Here is a 20,789-nt window from a genome sequence, read left to right on the forward strand (position 1 = left end):
ATCTTTGGTATAAAATAGTAGGATAACTGGCTGGTTTAATATGAAGTCCTCTACAGAAGTTGCCATTTGCCTATTTCTGTAAAAAATTATGGGAAGATCAAGGTTAGAACAGACAGGAATATCAAACACCAACACTTTATTATTAAAAAAAAAAAAAAAGTAACTGCACGTATTCTCAGTTGGCTTTGTCAGATCTTGACTTCTGATTTTTAGACTTCCTTTTAGCAAGGCAGAGGACTCAAATACTCAAAATCACTCCAGCACTGTGCAAAAGAATGGTGGGAATACATATCTTAATACATGCCTACAAACAGTCATCACCAGCTCCTACAAAATACACAGGATTGGAAAGGCAGATCTGGCTATTAAACAGATTATATGGACTTCAACACATTTTATTTTAAAACAGGAATTTACTATTGTGTATGTCTGCACATGCAACTTATAATCATTTTGCTAGGATTCTACTCATAGGTTTCACAATCCACCCTTAAAACCTAGTTTAATGTAGCAAGTACACAATATTTCCAACACAAACTAGCAAAGGTTTGTCTTGTGTATCAATGCCTCTAACTCTACAATGTTTCTTACTTGGTAAAGCGGATTTCCAGGTGAGATGTCAAATATTCTCTTGGGGTAAACGTGTGCTCCCAAACCACCATGTTCGGTACATAATTGATTGAGAAGCAGAGCTCAGAAAGTGCAGTATGCAGTTTGTCCAGGCTTTAAAAATAGACAAGAAATTAATAAAAATATTTAATGTAACAGAAGTGTATACTATCATGGAAGGCACATACTGAATGGATAATGCTTCAAAAGCAAGAACAGGTCTAACTCTTTGTTATCATGTTCTGCTTCAAGACACTTTCCTAGCATATTTAAAAACCAATATTTTAGCCAAGAAGACATCCTACAACCGCATACTGATCTGTATTAAATACAGTGATGTGAGATATATTTTTTTAATCTATATATAGATTTTTTTTTACCTCCCCCAAAAAAGAATAGATGTGTAAGTGATTTAGAAGACAGCAAGAACTTCCTGTCCAGGCTGTAATTAAGAGAGCTAAAGCATGGTAGAATCAAAGATGCCACCCACTCCTTGGCCTCACATCCCACAGTTAATATGACTATTTAAGAAGCCTTGTTACAGCACAGGGGTTCTTTCTGCTCAGGAAAGGAAACAGCCAAGGGGATAAATTCAAGTGATAAAAAATCCTATTACTTATGTAACAGAATTCAGTCTCTCTACAAGCCACAGAAGAATCATAAGCTCACAAACTGCAAAGCTGTCAAACTTACAGCCAATTAAATTTATTCAAACAAATTAAGCAAGAAGCATTCAATATGTAAAACATATTGAAATGTGTGAAACACATTTTGATTTGGGATTCAAGGTGAAAAGAACAGAAGAAACAGCTTACTTTGTCACAACCAATCTGTTTTTCCTCATGCTTTCTACTCCTGGTTTCTCCCTTTCAGGTTCTCCTTTCTTCCCAGTCTGTTTTTTTGACTTCTTGTTCACTGCTTGACTGATGGTTTTGGCACAATGTTTTGGCAACAACTAGTAAACAAAAAGAAACAGCCCCTCCAAATTAAAATCCAGTTTTTTTAGCACATTTCATCACACAAGTAACACATTCTTCCTTTGACACAATTCTAGTATTAAAAATTCCTGCTCAAATCACCTTCAATTTAATAAACAGAAAGTTTACCCGAACACACAGAAAAAAAAGCGAACAGAAAATATCCAGAAAGCTGAATGGAGAAAATCTCAAATTAAAATAAAATAAAATAAAAAATGAAAACAGACACAACCATCCTCACCTGGTCACTCAGTGTACATTGTTCTGTGCAAATGTCTGTGATGAGATTTCGAGCCTGCTTGGCCATTTCATCCAAGAACATGTTACACAAGGAAAGGCTTCGATCCCCAATGTGATGTCGCTGTTCAAAAGGGAGAAAAGAAAGCAGGATTTTCAGTTTCCCACCAGTCCTACAGAACTGCAGAGAACAGTTCACTAATCATAGAACTAGGATATGGGAAATAATAAATTATTTAGTCCTCAATAGTCTTGACTCCTGGCTGTTTTTTCTTTTTGGAAGCAATCTGAACCATTAAATTTCCAAAGTCACCACTAAAAATATTCTTTGTAAAAAAAGGCCAAAAAAAGTTTGAAGAATAGGTTTTCACATTTAATTTTGGACCAAGTCTGCTTTACTGTGTCCAATATTCCAAGGTCTCTGTGAATGTCCCCTTCATTAGTATGTGCCAATACTAAGTCTAGGGGGAAAAGAGCATGCAACTCAAGCTATAGAGAAAGCAGTGTCCTTCAGATCACTGAAAAAGTCAGTAATAAAGCCCTGCTGCATTAATTTCTGGATTCTATTCCTTTCTCACTGGATCTGCACAAGCACAGCCTCTGTCTTGCTGAAATCCTCCTTTCACCACTGATGTTTATTTTCTATCAGCCACACTATGACAGACTGCATGCAGCACAGCAAAGATTATTTTTCCAAAATTATAATAGTTACTGAGGAATACAATTCAGATATTGAATTTCAAGTTCTGCTGGCTGTGACAAAATGTGCTTGCTGCAGCTGAATGCACAGTAACTAGTGTCCAGTGGACTTTGGCTACTGATTTCCTACTGTTACTATAATTGTTCTCAAAGATGTCTCTTGTCCTGAAGGGTTCAGCTTTCTTGGAAACTTTTTAATGCTTGTCTAGTATAAATAGCATTGTCTGCTATTTAAAGCAAAGCATACAAGGAAAATATCTATATAGATGTATACTGTAATGAAGCTTAGCAGAAAATAATTTTATTTTTAAAGAAGAAAACCCCATATTGTGTATATTACATTAAATCTTACTCAACTAATTGTTTCAGATGAGCACTGTTAGCAATGAAAACAACATTTTCTTAAGTACTAGATAACAATGGCCAAGTTAACTCCCAGACTAATTTCAAAGTGAATGGACATACAGGAAATGTACTAAAGGATTTATGCCCTTACAACAAAAATAGAAAGAATTTCCTCAGATTCTAACTGCTTCCTTTAACAAAGAGTCCATTTCTTCAAGCACCACAGTATTTTTTAAATTCTAACTCTAACCAACAAGGCTGCCATTACCCAGTTCTGATCAAAGCAAATGCTTGCATTATACTGTGTATCACTTTTTTTTTCTTACTGAAGAAAACTGTAACAAGTCATATAGAACTCCCAGCTTCCTATTTCCTTCTCCCAGCCATGATTGTATAAATCATTTAAGAGGAAAACTGTTGCTTCTAAGTTTTAACAGGCAGAAAGGATTTATTAGCATCTAAGCCTGAAAAGTCATCTAATTTTTGTACCCTAGCTAATCCCTCTTTAAAGCAGAGATCAAAATTCTTTCTCACTTGAGAAAAGGATTTAGAGATTTATGCATGATTTATGCATCTAACAAGGTATCTACTTGTTTTACCTCCTTTTTAATATTTTTAGCACTCTCCTCCCTCAAATATTAAATTGCCATAACAAACACCTTCTTGCAGTGTTCAGCTCTAGTTCACTCTTTGTTCAATAAGAGATGAAAATAACTAAAATTGAAAAATTACCTCTTCAGGGCACAGTTCATGGGTACAGCTCATAAAGTGAGTGCAAAGCAGTGGGAATGCAATTGAGTATCTGGATTGAGAGGGAAGCTCCAAACACTGCTGAAACATCTTCTCAAAAGCACGACTATAAAAACTGAACGGAATTAATCAGTTATTAATCAGACATTTAAATGCAATATGTATATTTTTTTTTTACTGCAAATAAGGGTTACTTCACACAAACCAAATGTCATCATAAACACATTTTGTATACCAAAAAATGATGAAAGTATAGGGAAGTTTTGTTTGTTTTCTACATTCGCTTGCTATGCATTTTATTGGCACATCTATTTTACATTATTATTATTATCATCATAGTAATTTTTTATTCTGATGTTTGCCACATAGGGACTGTAAAACTTGCACTTTTTGCCAAGAAGTATTAAGAAAAAATCTGCAAACAATTCCTGATCAATTATATGACTGTCAGAATAAGTCTGACAAATGTTCATAAATATCTTTTTCAAACTAATTCTGCTAGAAACCAGAAATTCCAGTTGATTCTTCCACTGGTCTACCTTCCTACAAAGTGTGCTATTTAAAAATCACACTTGCAAGGACAAACCAAACAATAAATAATAAAAAACTTGTACAGTCACTTTAGTAGCATACCAAAAGATAGAAAGGTCTGAGGTTTCCACTAACATCTCCACCAAAGAATCTACCATTTTTGTGTGGAAAATGATTGTGTTCATCATTTTTCCTAGTTCTCTATGGTCTGCAAGGCCAAGTGAAGCTTTAGAAACGCTGGTGTAGGCCTGGAAAGAAAACACAATTTCTATGTTAAATCTGCAGCAGCTTTTGTGCAAATTCCACTGCTATTGCTCAATACCAATATTAAATACTGTTTGTGCCATGCACAGAGCACCTGTGTATTTAAAGACCAGGCAGGGATTCTTCTCTTTCCACAAGAGCTTAAAAATCAGCAAACTGCCTTTCAGTGAAATCTCTAAAGAACCACTGGATATGGCACTAATTCACAGACAAACTGCTGAACAAATGTATTGGCAAAACACAAATTTGTAATCTCTCCCTCACCAGTGTAGGCACATTGAATCACACCCTGCACACCCACCAAACAGCTCAGCCTCAACACATTCTATTTCTGAACTGTTATAAACACCCCAAGGGATGATTTGCAAAAAGTACCCAAAGCAGACAAAGTTATATCAAAACATAGCAAATTACTATTGAAGTATTTGATTTTAAGAGTAGGTTGTTTTTAGATAGCCTGTCACCCACTTGCAGTGTGAGAGTAACCTAGAACAGCAGTAATCTATGAAACATTTTGGTTTTAAGTTAGTGAAACATCATGTGTATTTTCCAATTCTTACCTGCAATCTGAACCAATCTAATCTCATTCCTCTGAAGTCAAACACCTCTCCATCTTCAACTGCATCAGGGAAAAATATAGAACAGAAAACCCTTAGAAAACAATAACAAATTGAGATATACTATAACAGACCTTCTAAAAACCCCAAAGTACTAAAGAATTATTTGGGTAGTGAACCTCATGTTTTTACCCAGGAATTTTGATCCAGTACAGTGGCAGTAAAAGGAATTAACATATCTAGAGGATAATATGTGTAATGTTTTCTGTATTAAAAGGTTGGATTACTACCCAATAGCATCCTTTGAAAAAGGGAGACACCACAAGAAGCAGATACAAAAATGAAAGAGAAACAAGGGAACAAAATCAGTTTATCTCCTTCTACTGATTACATGAAACAAAAGTGATTAAACTTTTCAGAGGAATCTGCCAATCTTCCAAAGACCATTTAAACTTACCTTGTTTCACACTTAGTGAAGTCATTGTGTTTACAAAAGAGGACATGATGATTGATTCATCTTCTGGGCACACTGAAAGATTCTAGAAGAAATGTTGTGTCTGTTATTATCATTATTACTTTGAACTTGGTTTATGAAATAATGTCAATATCTATGCCCCATTTATCAGCTATATTCTGAAATGTTCAAAAACCTACAAGAGGTAACTTAATCAATGGAATAGTTCAAATAGTGCTATTTAATAGCTTTCACTTTTTAATTGATTGCCTGATGACAAATACTCAGAAAAGATTGCTTCCAAACCAATATCAGCTCAAAATGGGAACATCTGTCAGTAAATGTAGTTACACTACATTTTCTGTCCTGTCTGCAATGAAAATTGGATTATTGCAGAGTATAATGGAGCCCACATCAGCATTGCTTTACGTCCAAAAAACCCTTCCCTCAAAATTTTTATTTAAAAAAATTTCAAATTTATTTTACTAAACATTCAAATTTTACAAAATGTAACATAAATCCTTGTAGTTTTACTAAATAGGACCACACTTCTGTTAAGTAATGCCATGCAGAGGTTTCTCATAATTCCAGAAAAAACTGATATTGAAACCTAAAGGCTGAAAAAAAACCAAATTACATCTCAATCACTTGTCTAATCTGGTGCTTGACAGCTGTTATGAATTAATGTCAACTAAAATTCAAGCAAATTTTTCCCCTCATTTCAGCTTGGGCTCCATCTAGTGGGGTCACCAGGAAATAAAACCAAAGCACTTCAGAAGGTTTATAATTTCTTGGTTGGGCTAAATAAGAAAAGATTTCTACACTCCTTCAGTGACAGTACCTGTTCTACAGTCTCTAAACATAACAGTGCTTCATAATATTCATATATGAATACTGCAGTGTATAAATTCATACCACTTGTAATGGTCTGAAGCTGTGTCAGGGGAGAGTTATGTTGGATATCAGGAAAAGGAAAGGAAAATGTTAGGAAAAGGTTCCTCCCCCAGAGAGTGGTTGGATCCCCAGTGCTTGGGTCACAGCCCTAAGGCTGCCAGAGCTCCAGGAGCATTTGGACAATGCTCTCAGGCACAGGGTGGGATTGTTGGGGTGTCCTGAGTAGGGCCAGGAGTTGGACTCTGATGAGCCCTGTGGGTCTCTTCCAATTCTGGATATTCTGTGATTCTATATAAAATCCACATGTTTTTATGCAAGTCTAAATCCCAGAATTAAGCAGTAAATTAATCTGGTTTACGCCATAGCATTCACCAAACTCCACAAACTGGGATGCACTTTATGATGTAATTTTGGACAAAAAGCCCTTGTTAAAATTTGCACTTGAGAAGGCAGAACCATGATGCTGCCATACCTGCACCAGCTCATTTAAGACCACTGCATCAAAGCCAGAGAGATACTGTACATAATATCTCTGCATCACTGGTCCGTATTTCCGCACGTGTGCCCTGAGCTCCTCCATGTAGAATATCAGCTCAGCTATGTGCCTGGACAAAAAAACAAGGAAAAGCTTAGAAATGTCACTCAAAATATTTTTTAAAATTTCTATAATCTGATTTTCCTCCTGTACCTTGCTTTTAAAACAATTATCAATAGCTAATTTCTGTAGGAAAGTATTTGTTACTGTTGTAAAAGGAGCTTACATAGGTAATTTTCTCTGCAAGCTCAAATCTACTCAACAGGACATAAGTTAGCAGGATATCACCATAGTAATCCTCAAAGGTTTGTATAACTATTCAGTTTTTTTTCTGAATAAGAAGCCCTTCTGTACAGCTCAAGTTGCAAAAACATTTTTCTCAACAAGTAGTTAAACCTGGAAAATACAAGTTTAATAACTACTTTTCTGTTGTTTTTTTTTTTCCAAGCCATGAGGGTGGTGAAATACTAGCACAGGTTGTTTCAGAGAGGCTCTGGAACCTCCATCTTTCATTAACACCTAAATCCAGTGAAGAGAATCCAAGATTTTCCCACTCCAGTTCTATAAATGGCCTTGTGATTGTTACTTGTTTAAAATCCTGCAGTCTTTCAGTTCAACCTTGTCCAACAATCTTGAGAAATCTCCTGCCTATTCACACTTGTAAGATCTTGTAATCATAGTTCTCATTTTTACCATCTGTTTATGGTGGCACTAAAGATGTATTACATAACTAAAGCTTAGCTGATTTAAAAGACAGTTTTGCTACAAGAGACAATCTACAAATCAACAAATAATTTTTTCTGAAAGTTTTCGTGCCTCCTTCATTGATTTGATCAATGCAAAATCAATGAAGATGTGAAAAAAAACTATTTTTGCCTTTTAAAGTTAAAAAACCAAAACTTATATAAAATATTTCTATTTTATGTATGAATTTTCACTGATGTGCTCCAATTTCTAAGACAGTATTTCTAGTTTTCTGTTTGCATGGGACACTTAATATTCCCCAAAAAATTTTCTCAACATTCCCAGCTGCTCCATATAGCCAACCTTTTCTGAGATTCCACTGCCTTCAAATCTATTTTGTCTGTGAAATTCTATTATTGAAGGAACTGCATTAAAAATGTACATACTTATCTATGAAATCATCTGCACTCTTCTTTGGCATATTATCTGCATGACGAAGAAGCCAAATAATTTCATCACGAGCAAAGGATAATGCCATAAATACAAAAAGTGCCTGAAAAACAAAAATTGTTCAAACAATTTTTGTGAACAATTGCTTATCACAATTGTTCACAAGCTTATCAATATACACAACAGCTGAACAGTTTGTGCACTCAAGAGGAAACTAGTCTCTAAAACCCAAGAACTTAAAATCTAAGCAGGTTTCCAAGTGAAGTGAGGAGTTTTTCCCCCCCAAAGAAAATAAAGATTGGATTTACCATTGAGAAACACACTAGTTTTTGCAGAAATGCAAACCAAAAGGTCATTACCTTGGGACCCAAGAGGCCTGGCTGGTCAGACAGGACAGTGGCAAGTTCCTTGAGTGCAGAACGTAAAAACTTGCGTCTCTCTCTATGCATTGAACCACTGCATCAAAAGAACATACATTATCCACTATGCCAGACACAGAACACCTGATTTGCAAAAGCATTCAAGATCAAGCATAGGCAGATTATATTATACCAACTTCAAAAGGTCAGAATTTTGAAGAATGTGGTTCAAAAAATTGGCATCCTCATCACCAACACCATATATTCTTGAAGCATCAATAAATTTAAAGCCCAAGTTCTCTGCCCCCTCTCCGTAATGTGCATTTGACTACATTAAAACATTTCTGTTTCATCTGCATTCACCTTTTGTAATCAGACAAAACATAACTAATGAATAATACTAAATACTATCATCCTGATAATTTGAAAAATAATCCAGAACTTGGGAAGTTAAATTGGGAATGACATTAAGCAAATCCAGATTTAAAGGAACAATCAGTAAATGATTCATTTGAAAATGCATGACTAATTCTGCATTTAACAAATTCTGTTTGTAGAATCTTTATAATTTTGCTTTAAGAAAACCAATCCTAAAATCTGTCAGAAAAACTGCATGACTAATTCTGCATTTGACAAATTCTGTTTGTAGAATCTTTATAATTTTGCTTTAAGAAAACCAACCCTGAAATCTGTCAGAAGAACTTTTTAAGCCACTTACGCATGTGAAACAGCAGCTTCTTTGCACTCTCTGATGTCATTAATACGCTTGTTGTAGCTGCAAGTAAAAAGCAATCACATGTGGTATAAGAATCAGCAGCACATTTTAGAAAGAGCTGAGTGGGACTTGAGAGGAGCTACAATGTTATTATAGCAAGCAGGATACAGCAGAAAACACACACCAGCTCCTGAGCAGAGCTAAATGCCAAAACTAGATCATCAAACCAAAAATCTACTGAAATGCTCCTGGTGTTTGCTGCTAGAGGTCTCAACTTTGTTTCTGAGTTTTCATATAATGTACTGCACAAATAGTGGCAGCAAGATGCAATTTTTCAAGCAAACTCCACATCCATAACATAATTTCCCTTCAATAAATTGAGATTTGTGGGTGAGATCATCAATCTTAGAGACTTGCCATTTTAGAGACTGATTCACCAGGCTTTCAGAACTGAGATAAAAAAAGGTGTAATGGTTATAAAATCAGGCCCCTAAAACTTATGCAGTAAAGAAACAGTCAAGATACCAAGCAAAAATGTTTGTGTACCTAAGCAAAATTTATATGAAACAGAAGTAATTTGTTTGAAAGAGTCCTTCAAAAAATATGGGGTTTTTAGCAGAGATGCTGAAAGGAGAACAAAAACTTACCCTCTTATGTTTACAAACAAATCTTCTGCAGCTTTGTGAATATGGAACACTTCGTCTCGAAACAGAGCCAAGCAAGAGCTGCTTTGAAGTGCAAGTTTCCAAAGATTCAAAGCTGTAGCATCACTATTTAGGATTCCATGGCACAAAATAAATCCAACTTCAAAAGTTCGCATTGATGTAAGTCACAAATCAGATGCACAAAGACAGTAAGGGAACAATGAGATAATTATGTACTTTGTATAAATAGTTTGCATAGATCATTAATAAACTCTTTAATGTATAACATTTTCTAATATAAAAAAATTCCTCCCTCCCCACTTCTAATGGAAGTATTTTTGCAATATTTGTGTGAAATTAATTACTTTATGCTGATGCTACTTGACTACTTTCATCAGAATTACTGAAGCCCTCACTTCCAGTCAAAGTCTGGAACAAACTGATGACACACTCCATTGCAGCAGCACATGCTAAATTCTAGCTTCACTGCATATTAGTACAAATGAAATTTAATCAAGCTATTAATTGTAATTAATAGCTGTAATTAACACAGCTGTTATACAGTACAGAAAGCAAGTAGTCTTTTAAATGTTAAACAATTTTTTTAATACAACCATGAGCTGCTTCAGAATATTTTACTCACAAATGATCCATTTTTCCATTGCATCCAGAGATAGGTATTCACATGGCATCTGTTAAAAAGAAAGTAATTTGTAGCACACTAGTTATAAGTACTTGTTAGTAAAAAAGAACAAACAAAGCCTTAAATGCTGATCATAGAAGGCCACAGACCACTAACAGTGAATCAGTGTTTCAGCACTTCAGAAACTGAGGGTTAGACTATTAAGTGAGCTTCCATACCCTCCAACACCTTGAACAAATTTTGACAAATATTTCTTTTCAATAAACATTGTATTTAACAATATTCTAGAATGAAAAGCTTTTGATGGATACTAATCACAACCTGACAGCCATTAAAGCTTCAATTTTTTTCAGAAGGATAACTATTCACATCACAGCTGAGGCAGCAAGTGCAAACATAAATTTTAAAGGAAGGACCAGCTCTGATTTCCAGTCTCCTGGCTCACAAACACCTGAGAGGGTACTCAGGATTCCTCCCCTTTACAACTGCAGAAGCTAAATTCTCATCTTCTGGTCAACAAATTACTGAAGCTGAAGGCACAAGTTAATGCAATAGAAACTTTACTTAATGAGAGAAAACTTTCCCCCTGTTCTAACCAGCATATTAACTTCTCTGATTAAAAGTCACATAGAGGTAATCCAACAATCATTTTACAGAAAACCCTACTTAACTCTCTGACAGAATGTAAATTAAAAGAGCATACTGTGTCAGACTGTGCAGGATTGAGCATTGTGCTGGGGGCACTGATGAGGCTCAGCAGTTGTGCGTTTCTCCACTGGTCAGCTGAGAGATTCCGTCGAGGATAGACCATCTGGAGTGAAATCAGAGCATCTGAAAGGGACTAGAAAGCAGGCTAATGATTAGTGTGAATGGTCAGTACTGTTTCATCAGCACTATTACTAACAGCCATCAAAACATTTTACGGAACTAGTTTTGAAATTAAACGTAAGGTTAAACCCCATTGCACATAGTTTATTTAACATATAAAAAACTACTCCAGGCTAGAGGAGGGATGCAAAGAAGGAAGAGTTTGATTTCTGTTATTTTAGTTAGTTACAAAATTTTGAGTTCAGAATTACAGGACATGGAAAAAGTAAGACATAAAATAAGGCACAAAAGCCCTCCAATACACAACTGGAAGTTGTTCATTACTTATTCAAGCATCCCAGCTGTTGTGTCAGTGCCTTCCCTGCCACTTCCTTTAGTATGTTTTTCCCCATGGCAGCAAACTATAATTCTTTTGAGCAGATACTGTCTGCAGGAATATCTTTGTAGCAAAGTAAGCTTATCTGGGAAAGTGTATCCTAAGTCTTTCCCCTGACTTTTTTATCAATACTGGTGCTTGAATGAATCCTCAGGGAGCCAGATCTGAACAGTGTGAGAGCAGAGGAGGTCACACAGGCAAAAAAAAATACAGTCATCTGCCAAAGCTAAATGTAAAGGACTAAACAACTGCCTGATTTGCTGCAAAGCAGTGGGATTACAGAATGACAAATTCAGTGTGCAGTTCCACAAGAGTGCAGCCCAAGAATGTTTCTGTAGCGCAGCACCTGAAAAGATCCCTGACCCCAATTTATGCTTCTAGCACAGAATAATCACAAGAGCAAAAACTGGACTGAAAGGCATCTTTACAAATGTGTCAATGGAAAGGACTGACCCCCTATTAAATACAAGAGTATAAACTAAGATAACACTGAGAAGTAAGGCATGTTTGCTAAAATGTGCATTAGAAAAGATTACTTGTAAATGACATCATTAGCTAAGTGAGTCTTAACAAGACAGGAATTGTGGAAAGTGTAACGACAATAAGATTACAGACAAGCTAGAAGTATTGGAAACTATTTCACTTCAAAGCACTTAGGAAAGTAGCTGGAAAGTTCTGAACTTCTAGTGACAATACTGGAAAGTTTAAGGAAATCAGTAAAAATCTAGAAAGGAAGCTAAAGAAGGAAAAGACAACCTAGTACAAAAGTACTAAACCTCAAAATAGGTAAAGAAAAACCCAAACCTTAAAAACTTTAGGTAATAACTTAAAGCTACTTCTGAAGATTCCAAAGAAAGTTGTAATTGTTAGGCAAATAATTTGCAAGCACCTAGAAAGTCATGTCTTTATAATTGTTGGTCAGTCCTGATCAGAGAAATTTAGTTTGCTTTGACAGAAGTCAAAGTGATAAAACAAGATATACTTTGACTTTGTTGAGACGTCTGTAACTTTTCCAAGGTATTCTTACAGGAAAATACAGCCTAGATAAAACACCGTGGAACTGCAACACAACCAACTGTGTAAGAACAGAAACTTAGAAACATCTGTACAGAAAGAACCAAAGGAATTGAGCTTCTTTAACTCAGTGCAGGCAACTCAGCAAAGTGTCAGCTTTTGAGTACAGGAGCTACTGTTAAAGACACAGTGGTGACCTCCAGGATTCCCAGTTTAAGGACAATCCAAAGCAAAGCCCCTTAGGTTAGAAAACAGAAAATCACATTCATCTAGGATGGCCACAGAGCAAAACAATCAACTTCACAGAAACATTGTGAATCTCTTTAACTTCAAGCTACAAGCTAACACACAACACAAAAGTAACTATTCTCAGATGATCCACAAGTGATTTTTAATAAATATCTAATGCTTAGTGAATAGAATGGCACCTTACTAACAGATCTTAAAATTCCTGTATTTCTGCAGGTTGTGCTTTTTAATAGGTAATCCCCAGGCCTAGACATTCAATCTAAGCAGAAATCTCAGGTAAAATTTATTCCAAATGGCCTTCAATAAAACAAACTCTTGCACATTTACTTTTTATCTCTGTTTCTCCCAATTAAGGTTACTGCATGCCTGTGAAAAGTAGTTACATACTTTACTGTGAGGTACAAATTCCTCCATCATTTTCTTTAAAGGATTTTCATAATCCACAATCATCTGGCCAAGGCGTGGATATTCTCTGTCACTAAAAGCAACAACAAACAATTCACTGAGGTGAAGCTGTTACTGTCATTAACATCATGCACATCTTTTATACAATCAGTATTTTACCTTGCTCCATGTGTCATTTCATGGGCATAGTTATACAGTCCAATGATAGCCTTCCTTTCTTCAATTCGGGACAGCAGTATCATTAGAGTTGTGTAGGTTATAATCAAATCTAGGTAGTTCTTTGTTAAATCAAAGTTTACAGTCTAGAAATGAAAACCAGTAAATTATCACTTAAAAACTTTTAGAAACAAGCATAACACATTTTTCCTTACATTTCCACCAATTTTCAGCATTTTTTAATACAATGGGCTGTCTTTTGAACAAAGTTCTTGTTCTGGTGGCATGTGACTCTCTATAACTTTAATTTATTCATTCAGATTCCCAGAACTGTTTACACTCATGAAAGCAAAGCATCCAGATAAATCCTTCCAGGCTTAAATGTCACAGATTACCTGACAGACAGGAAAACTTTTCTTGTTTACTAAGCAGTCAGCAGTGCCATGCCTATGAACTGTATTTTAATAAGATCCAAATATCACATATCCCACCTTCCTTGTAACAGAATACCCACCTGTTTCTTTTTCATATTATGAATCTAAGTTGGCCAAATTTAAAATAATGACAAAAAATAACAAGGTGACATTAAGAACATTAAGAAAGTTGAAACCAACAGGAAAAGGTGTTGGGAGATTTTCTTTTGGGTGCTTTTTTTTTCCTGTGTTTGTTTGGTGGTGGTTTTTGTTTTGTTTTTTTTTTTTTGTTGTTGGGTTTTGCTGTGTTTTTTGGGGGGGGTTGGTGATTTTGATTTAAATATAAGACTTTTAGATGCTTTTGTAGTTCCTTTAGTCAACCCCAAAAATAACTTCCTCACATAGCTTAGGTGGACACAAGTAACAGTCTTGTCTGTGAGTCTCACAAGGCATAAGTATACAGATGACTAGGAGTTAACTTGCAGATGCAATAAATCAAAAATTACTGAAAAATTTTTATGTTTGGTAACAATACTGTTACTACTGTCCATAAGAATCCTACTGAGAAAGGTCTATCTCTCTATTATAAAAATTAGAAATGTGAACCCTACCTTGTTTTTATTTCTCTTGCATTTATAACCGGAGATGTGATATTTCTTGAACTAACAAGAACAAGTCCTTCTCCCCACAGGACTCTGAATATAAACATTATTGAAAGTTTAAACCTAGAAACTTACAATATCAAAGAAGACTTGGCAAACATCAATAGTGTTTAGCAGCTCACAGACATGGTCCTTGAAAAACAATGGAATAAGTTTAGTTTAGAAAGATATAATTAAATCACGTTACTACAATTAGTGATGGAGCTTCATTTTTTTTATTTGAAAAACAGAGCTTCAAGTTCAGCCATTTCATTATATAGTGTTAATTCACCAATAAAATTACAGAAACCCAATGTGACAGAACAATTTACACATTAGTAATGCCTTACCTTAAATTCCATAACATCAACAAACGTGAAGTAGTATAATGCCAGGTTCTTCAAAATCTCTGATTTTTCTTTCTGGAGCTGAGCAAGCTGTTGCTACAAGAGAAACATAAACATGCACACTGTTCTTAGAAGATCTTGAGAAGACTGCTGCAAAGTAATACCTGTGAAGCGCAGAGAAACCACCAGGCTATGCAAAGAAGCTGGAACATGGTTTTTCTAAGACTGAGGCTCTGCGTGTGTCAAATACACAGAGTTCTCAGCACTGATCATTTTAACAGCTGCCCACTACATTTTGAAGATAAAAGTTACATTAGTACACATTAGTACCAGAGTCATATTGTTTAGCTCAGCTAGAGATGAAAATGGTAGTCAGGAGAAGTGTTATGTTATCACATATGTATAATTTGCAAAAGCAGAACAGTACATGAGCACAAATCAGTATGCCAAAACCAAAATAATTATGTTACTTGAGGTGGAAGAAAATAAGGTGGCAGGTTACAAACTTTACTACAGAAAAACATTATGCTTTTAAATTCTGAACTTACCAAAAAGAATATCCAGGCAAAGCCACGTTAAGCATGCAAAATAAAATGTAGATACAAACATAAAATACAGTAACGGTTCTTTGACCAGTTCCATATAAACACAATAATACATTCAAACAAAAGCAACAAAATAAAGAAACATAAAAGAAGCCAAACACTAGCATTAGACACTTGTGGATAAAATGGAAGAGGCAAATGTGAATACAAAGGTAAAATAACTCACATGGATTTATTTTTATATATATTTTAAACAGACAATGAAATACTATTTATTTTTAAAGATTTTCTGAAGGAACAAGATTGATCACTTAGACAATTAAGAACACAAAAAAGCAGCTGTTAGTGAACAGCCATTCTGTTTATCTATGTATGACAGTCTCACAGCACTGCAAGTATCCAAATATTTAACTGGCAATATCCAGCTACAAGTTACATCTCCTTCCTGATACAGGAATTGAAATGAGTTAAAGCACAGGAACAATAGGAAAAGGTGTCCTCCAAAAATCTGCAAGATTTTAAATTAAAGATGATCAAGTTAAATAACATCTTTTTCTCAACAAAAGCAATAAATTATAGGACAGATTAAAAAATTGCTTCAAATTGATTAGCTTATTTTCATGAGAGGTTAGACCTGAGTATGCTTCTTCAGCTCACTCTCTTTTATAAAGCTGTGCTCTGTATTATCAGTTTTATTAAAGCATCAAAATTCTTCTCAATTCATAGAACAAACTGCCTGGTTTACAAATGTGAGATAAGTTTCGTTTCTCTCCTCTGAATTTTCAGAGGTGATAAAGATTTTTTAGAAGTCTTGAGCCATAACAAGGCTTCATTATTGTCAAGGAAGACAGGAATACTCAGTTATGAGCAAATCAGAATGGCTACATTATAAAATACTCCTGACCACTCTTAAACTATGGCAAAGGATTGGACTTTGAATGCCTGCCTATCTATTATTTAAGTCTTTTTCATCAGCTGAGGCTTAACTGAAAGAGGTGCAGGTACATGTGTTCATTTTGTAACTTGTCCTGATAAATCTCATGCACCAGGAAATAAGTTATTTCCATTTAATGCGCTGCTGTACAAAAATCTGTTTTCAAATACCAAGACTTGTATTTTGATCCTCAGCATGAGGATTAAAGTTGGAGTTTTTCCAGCATACAGCCTTAACTTCAACTTCCTTGAGCTCAGACAATGAAGGATGCAGCATCATCACACAGACTCCAGAGCTCCAGGATGGCTGTGCAGCTCCAGCACACCTTCAGCTTGTGCCTACACCTGGAATCACTCTAGAGGAAAATCTGCTTTGTACTTTCAGGACTGCTCCATCACTCAACACAATGAAAATTCAGTTAAGATGAGTGGTTTTAATTTTGCACCCTGGTACTAGCACTTAAAGCATTTCTTGCCAGTTTTTAGAAGACTAAGCAGAAATAGTTTTTTTTCTGTGCAGCTAATACAAGTGTGACCCAAATGAAGCTGAGAAGTCCTTTCAAGAATTTTCAGAAAGAGATGACAGGGTGTGATCCACAAGTAAGATTATTTCTAGTGCAGAGAAAAAACAAAACCAGAACTCACTACCACTGCACACCCCCTTAACAGCATTTTCTCCACTGCAATCCTAAATCATATTAAGCAAGGTGCAATGCTAAAGGAGACTCAAAATTATAAGTTGCTGTACACCTGTTTTTGGTATAACAAATAGCAACTGAATTGGCCACTCCTGCAGGACATTCAATTTCAAGCCACAATATATGAAATGGGGAGATATGGCAAAAAGGGAGATGGTGCTGGGAACTATGATCACAAAAGAAATAATAAATTTTCAGAAATTCTGTGAAGTTGTACAGAGTATAAGGAGGTATCTGCCACATTCAGCTAAGGATTATGGAATCATTGCTGTGCATTCTTATCTTGTTACCTATATTCCCAGAAATATTTACACATAAGTGATGTTAAAACTTGCCTAGAGAGTTGAGATGATCATCCTTTGAATTCTCAGTGTTGAGGGGGTCAGTAAACTTTTATTTAGTACAGGGCAAATAGTTCAATTTATGGAGCACAGCCTGATCAGTGATGTTTGGAAGAACAGCTTACAAGCATGCAGTGTCTTGGATGTTTATTTGCTTTTTTATCACTCAGGAATGTGGGTGTAACTCTTTGCACAACCACAGCATTAAAACTTTCCATTACTAATTTCTATTACTAATCACTAACTTCTAAACAGCTGTTTGGAAGTTGCTGGTGCTATATTGATTTGTATTTGGTTTGAGGCTTTTTTCCTTAGCCTGCAATTCATTATTGGAAGTTGCCAATAACCAACAAAATAAGATATATCCTTAAATAGAATAAACTGAAAAAATATCTCTTTAAACATCAAAAGACTATTTTTACTATAGCAAGACTTTCAGCCTTGTAGACTGAAAGTGGTTTATTGACTCTTAGAGAATTTGAAGGACAAATTATAACAAAAGTATTTTTGTTTAATGAGGTGAATTAGATTCAAGACCTAGGAAAACCTGTAGAAATTTCAGCATAATATGGCAAGATCAAAAAAAACTCTCAAATAATTAATCTGAGACTATTTCTTTTGTCTATTAACAAAATACCACATCTCTGATGATGGTTGAATATTATTTATAAATAAGAAAGAGTGAAGCTAACACTTTGTGAATATAGTACCTACAGGAGAAGGAAGTGATATTGAACTTGTGCTTTTCCTTCTTCGTATTAAATCCCAAAGATCCTTACACAGTCAATTATGTCAGAGAAAGTACATTAAGCGAAAGAAAAAAATTGAAAAATGCAAGACAGTCTCACTTAAAGCTTATATGAATGGCTCAGACAAGGGAGAAATGATGCAAACCTTGCATGCAAATCATGTGAATAAATACCAATGTAATACAATGGCTCATGAAAAATAGGAGACAACTAGAAGAGGTTGTTCAGAGAGTCTAATGTGTGTAAAAACAAATGGTACCCCTAGTCCTGCAATTTTTTATCATGTTTATTTGACTGGCAGCAGCAGTATGTGAATAAATGTCTTATTTCATGATCTGGAAATAGACAGTACAAAGGTGAATTTTCTGCTTATATCAGTGTGATATTTTTCCTGCAAGTCTGATCATTAAACACTTATATTTGGTTTCTACAATCCAACAGCATAAATATTACCATGTCCTCAGCAAAAATACCATCTACTCAATCTCACCAGCTGGAATATAAGCCCCAAAAAGCAGTATTATAAATTCTGACTGTTAAATTTCTTGGAGAGAGAGATAAATCATCACTGCCAGTATTCTTACTTTCATTTGTTATACTCACTATCCTTGTCACCTATAGAGTCTTTAGATGAACATTTGAAAAACTCAATTAATTTGAACAAAGCTCTGTGTCTACAAAATCCATAGCAGAACAGCAGGGAAAGAAAAATAGTTTTAAATTCTGTAAATTAACTCTAGAATGATGGATGTGTCCTTGGTTTTCTTATTTCCAATTAAAAGCAGTTTCTGAAGTACTATGCTGCATATAAAAGATAAAATAGAATATTTAACATGTTTACTAACTAATGTATGTCTACCTACCAGATCTATTTTAGTTTGTTTTCAAGTTTCTAGCACTAAGTTTACTGTTTTGAAAAGGAAATAGCCACCTGTGATGCTCCCTAACTTTACCATTCCCAGGGAATTAATAAGGGCAGAAACTGGAGCAGGAAGGCTTCTATTTAAAAACTGATCTGCCTCTCAGCTCTAAGAAACAGTTTCCCCATTCTCTCACCTTCATTTACAATTTTTGCAATATTTTTACAAGTCACACAATTTTTTGAATGCCATCTCAGTGAGGTTTTTTGTTTGTTTTCTTGGTTTTTAAGGGCCAAGCTCTTAAAATGTCAATCATTAAAACAAAGAGAGTTTTAATGGACGAAGAAGAAAGTAAAGTGTTACACACATTCACTCCTCTGCAGGTACTGCAGACACTATGAGGCAATGAGCAAGCAAAATTGATTTACCTTGCCAAGTGACTTGTATGGATTTACATGACTTACAGCAGTGTTCTACAGTGATTCATTACAAATAAAATAAAATAAAAAATACTGTTTGGATGTTATTCTATCATTAATTCAGGCCCAGTCAAAGGTCAAACCAAGAAAATAAACTTTGTAGCTGACAGCACTTACTATTTTGAAAAAAGATGTTACATTATGAGAATTCTGTTTGGTGAAACATTCTGAAGAGATTTTAGGATTTCACATTACCTCTTCGAACTGCTATGAAAAAAATGCTCACTCACAAATGACTGTTAGACTGAAAAAATTTATATACTATATTCTGTTATAGAGGATACTTGATTTTAAGTCAGTCTTACATCTGTAACAACTGAAGACATCAGACACTCCTGCATGCACAGTAAGTACGGTAGTATTAAAGCAAGGCTGAACACTTGGAATTTTGAATGACTTTTTAGTAAAAATGTAGGTAATTTTTTTTATTTGTAAATGTTTTGTATTTTCTTGTGAAAGAAACTATCATTAATATATTCTATTCTCAAGCATAAGACATTTTAACTGTTCATACAAAGCTGCACAGAGAATAATTGCTCATCATCTGACTTCACTCATGCAGAGGAACATCCATAACCTAAACTGCTGCCTCAGTGACTTCTGGAAAATTTATCTCTTTACTACTATCAGCTCCCTGAGCAAGAGCAGAGGTGAAAAAGCAGCTCTGCATGGCACCCCCTCACCTGGAAAAGGTTTTAATCTTCATGGAAAAGGCCACTTAAGTTTTATGGTGGAATTTGGGGGTTTTTGCTTAAGCAACTTGGAAGTTATCTGGAAAGTCTCCATGCAAGAGATCTGAGACCCCAGAAAGGTGGAGAAAAATATTACCATTTACTGAATATGGGAATAATTTAAGTTAGACTTAAGAAAACAGCAGTGATAGCTTTAATGACTATATAATTTCCTCAAAAATAAATTATTAGTAAAAAGGGATTACCAACACATGAGGCAGCAGAGCTGAGACTCCAAAGTTACTTTTCCAGAGATGATAGAAGTTTCTAAATTATCTTCACTAGAGCTATGAAAATTACAGTACTAAATGCTTCATTAGAAACAAGCAAACAAATGACATTTTCCTTGACAACCGGTAGCACTTGCAGGGCCAAAAGAAAAAACTTTGAAAATCAGGTTATTATTTGTATTAAGTGTTCTGAAAGAGACTAATTACTGAAAGCACCCATCACAAATTAAAAATCAAGCCTGGTTATAAAGTGTGGGTTTTAGGCTTTTTTTAATAGCAGAAACATTTAATAAAAGCATGCATTAATGACTTCTAATAACCTTTAGCCAAGGAGGTTCAGACACTCTGTGCCCACACCACCTCTCCCACACCCATCTAATTTGTATGTGATCAGCTTGTTGTGAAGTGAAACTGTGAAAGACACAGGAGGCAAACCTAACACACACT

General features: G+C 35.1%; 1 protein-coding gene across 5 annotated transcripts in view; it reads right to left on the minus strand.

The window, feature by feature from the left end:
- Positions 1–20,789, minus strand: part of NCKAP1 (NCK associated protein 1) — a 53,335-nt gene that overhangs the window by 17,043 nt on the left and 15,503 nt on the right. For 3 of the 5 annotated variants that reach the window (XM_058027633.1, XM_058027630.1, XM_058027635.1), the window contains 18 exons: positions 14,780–14,872; positions 14,526–14,582; positions 13,379–13,521; positions 13,202–13,292; positions 11,051–11,188; positions 10,348–10,396; positions 9,708–9,864; positions 9,064–9,120; positions 8,346–8,442; positions 7,983–8,089; positions 6,790–6,922; positions 5,427–5,508; positions 4,973–5,031; positions 4,251–4,396; positions 3,600–3,732; positions 1,828–1,947; positions 1,425–1,564; positions 592–723 (listed from right to left, as the gene is read on the minus strand). In XM_058027633.1, coding sequence (XP_057883616.1) covers positions 592–723; positions 1,425–1,564; positions 1,828–1,947; positions 3,600–3,732; positions 4,251–4,396; positions 4,973–5,031; positions 5,427–5,508; positions 6,790–6,922; positions 7,983–8,089; positions 8,346–8,442; positions 9,064–9,120; positions 9,708–9,864; positions 10,348–10,396; positions 11,051–11,188; positions 13,202–13,292; positions 13,379–13,521; positions 14,526–14,582; positions 14,780–14,872 — 1,934 coding nt within the window. The remainder of the gene's footprint in view (positions 1–591; positions 724–1,424; positions 1,565–1,827; positions 1,948–3,599; positions 3,733–4,250; positions 4,397–4,972; positions 5,032–5,426; positions 5,509–6,789; positions 6,923–7,982; positions 8,090–8,345; positions 8,443–9,063; positions 9,121–9,707; positions 9,865–10,347; positions 10,397–11,050; positions 11,189–13,201; positions 13,293–13,378; positions 13,522–14,525; positions 14,583–14,779; positions 14,873–20,789) is intronic. The other 2 variants (XM_058027634.1, XM_058027631.1) reach the window with 1 other exon arrangement.

This window comes from Melospiza georgiana, chromosome 7, assembly GCF_028018845.1.
Source record: "Melospiza georgiana isolate bMelGeo1 chromosome 7, bMelGeo1.pri, whole genome shotgun sequence".
Lineage (NCBI taxonomy): Eukaryota > Metazoa > Chordata > Aves > Passeriformes > Passerellidae > Melospiza > Melospiza georgiana.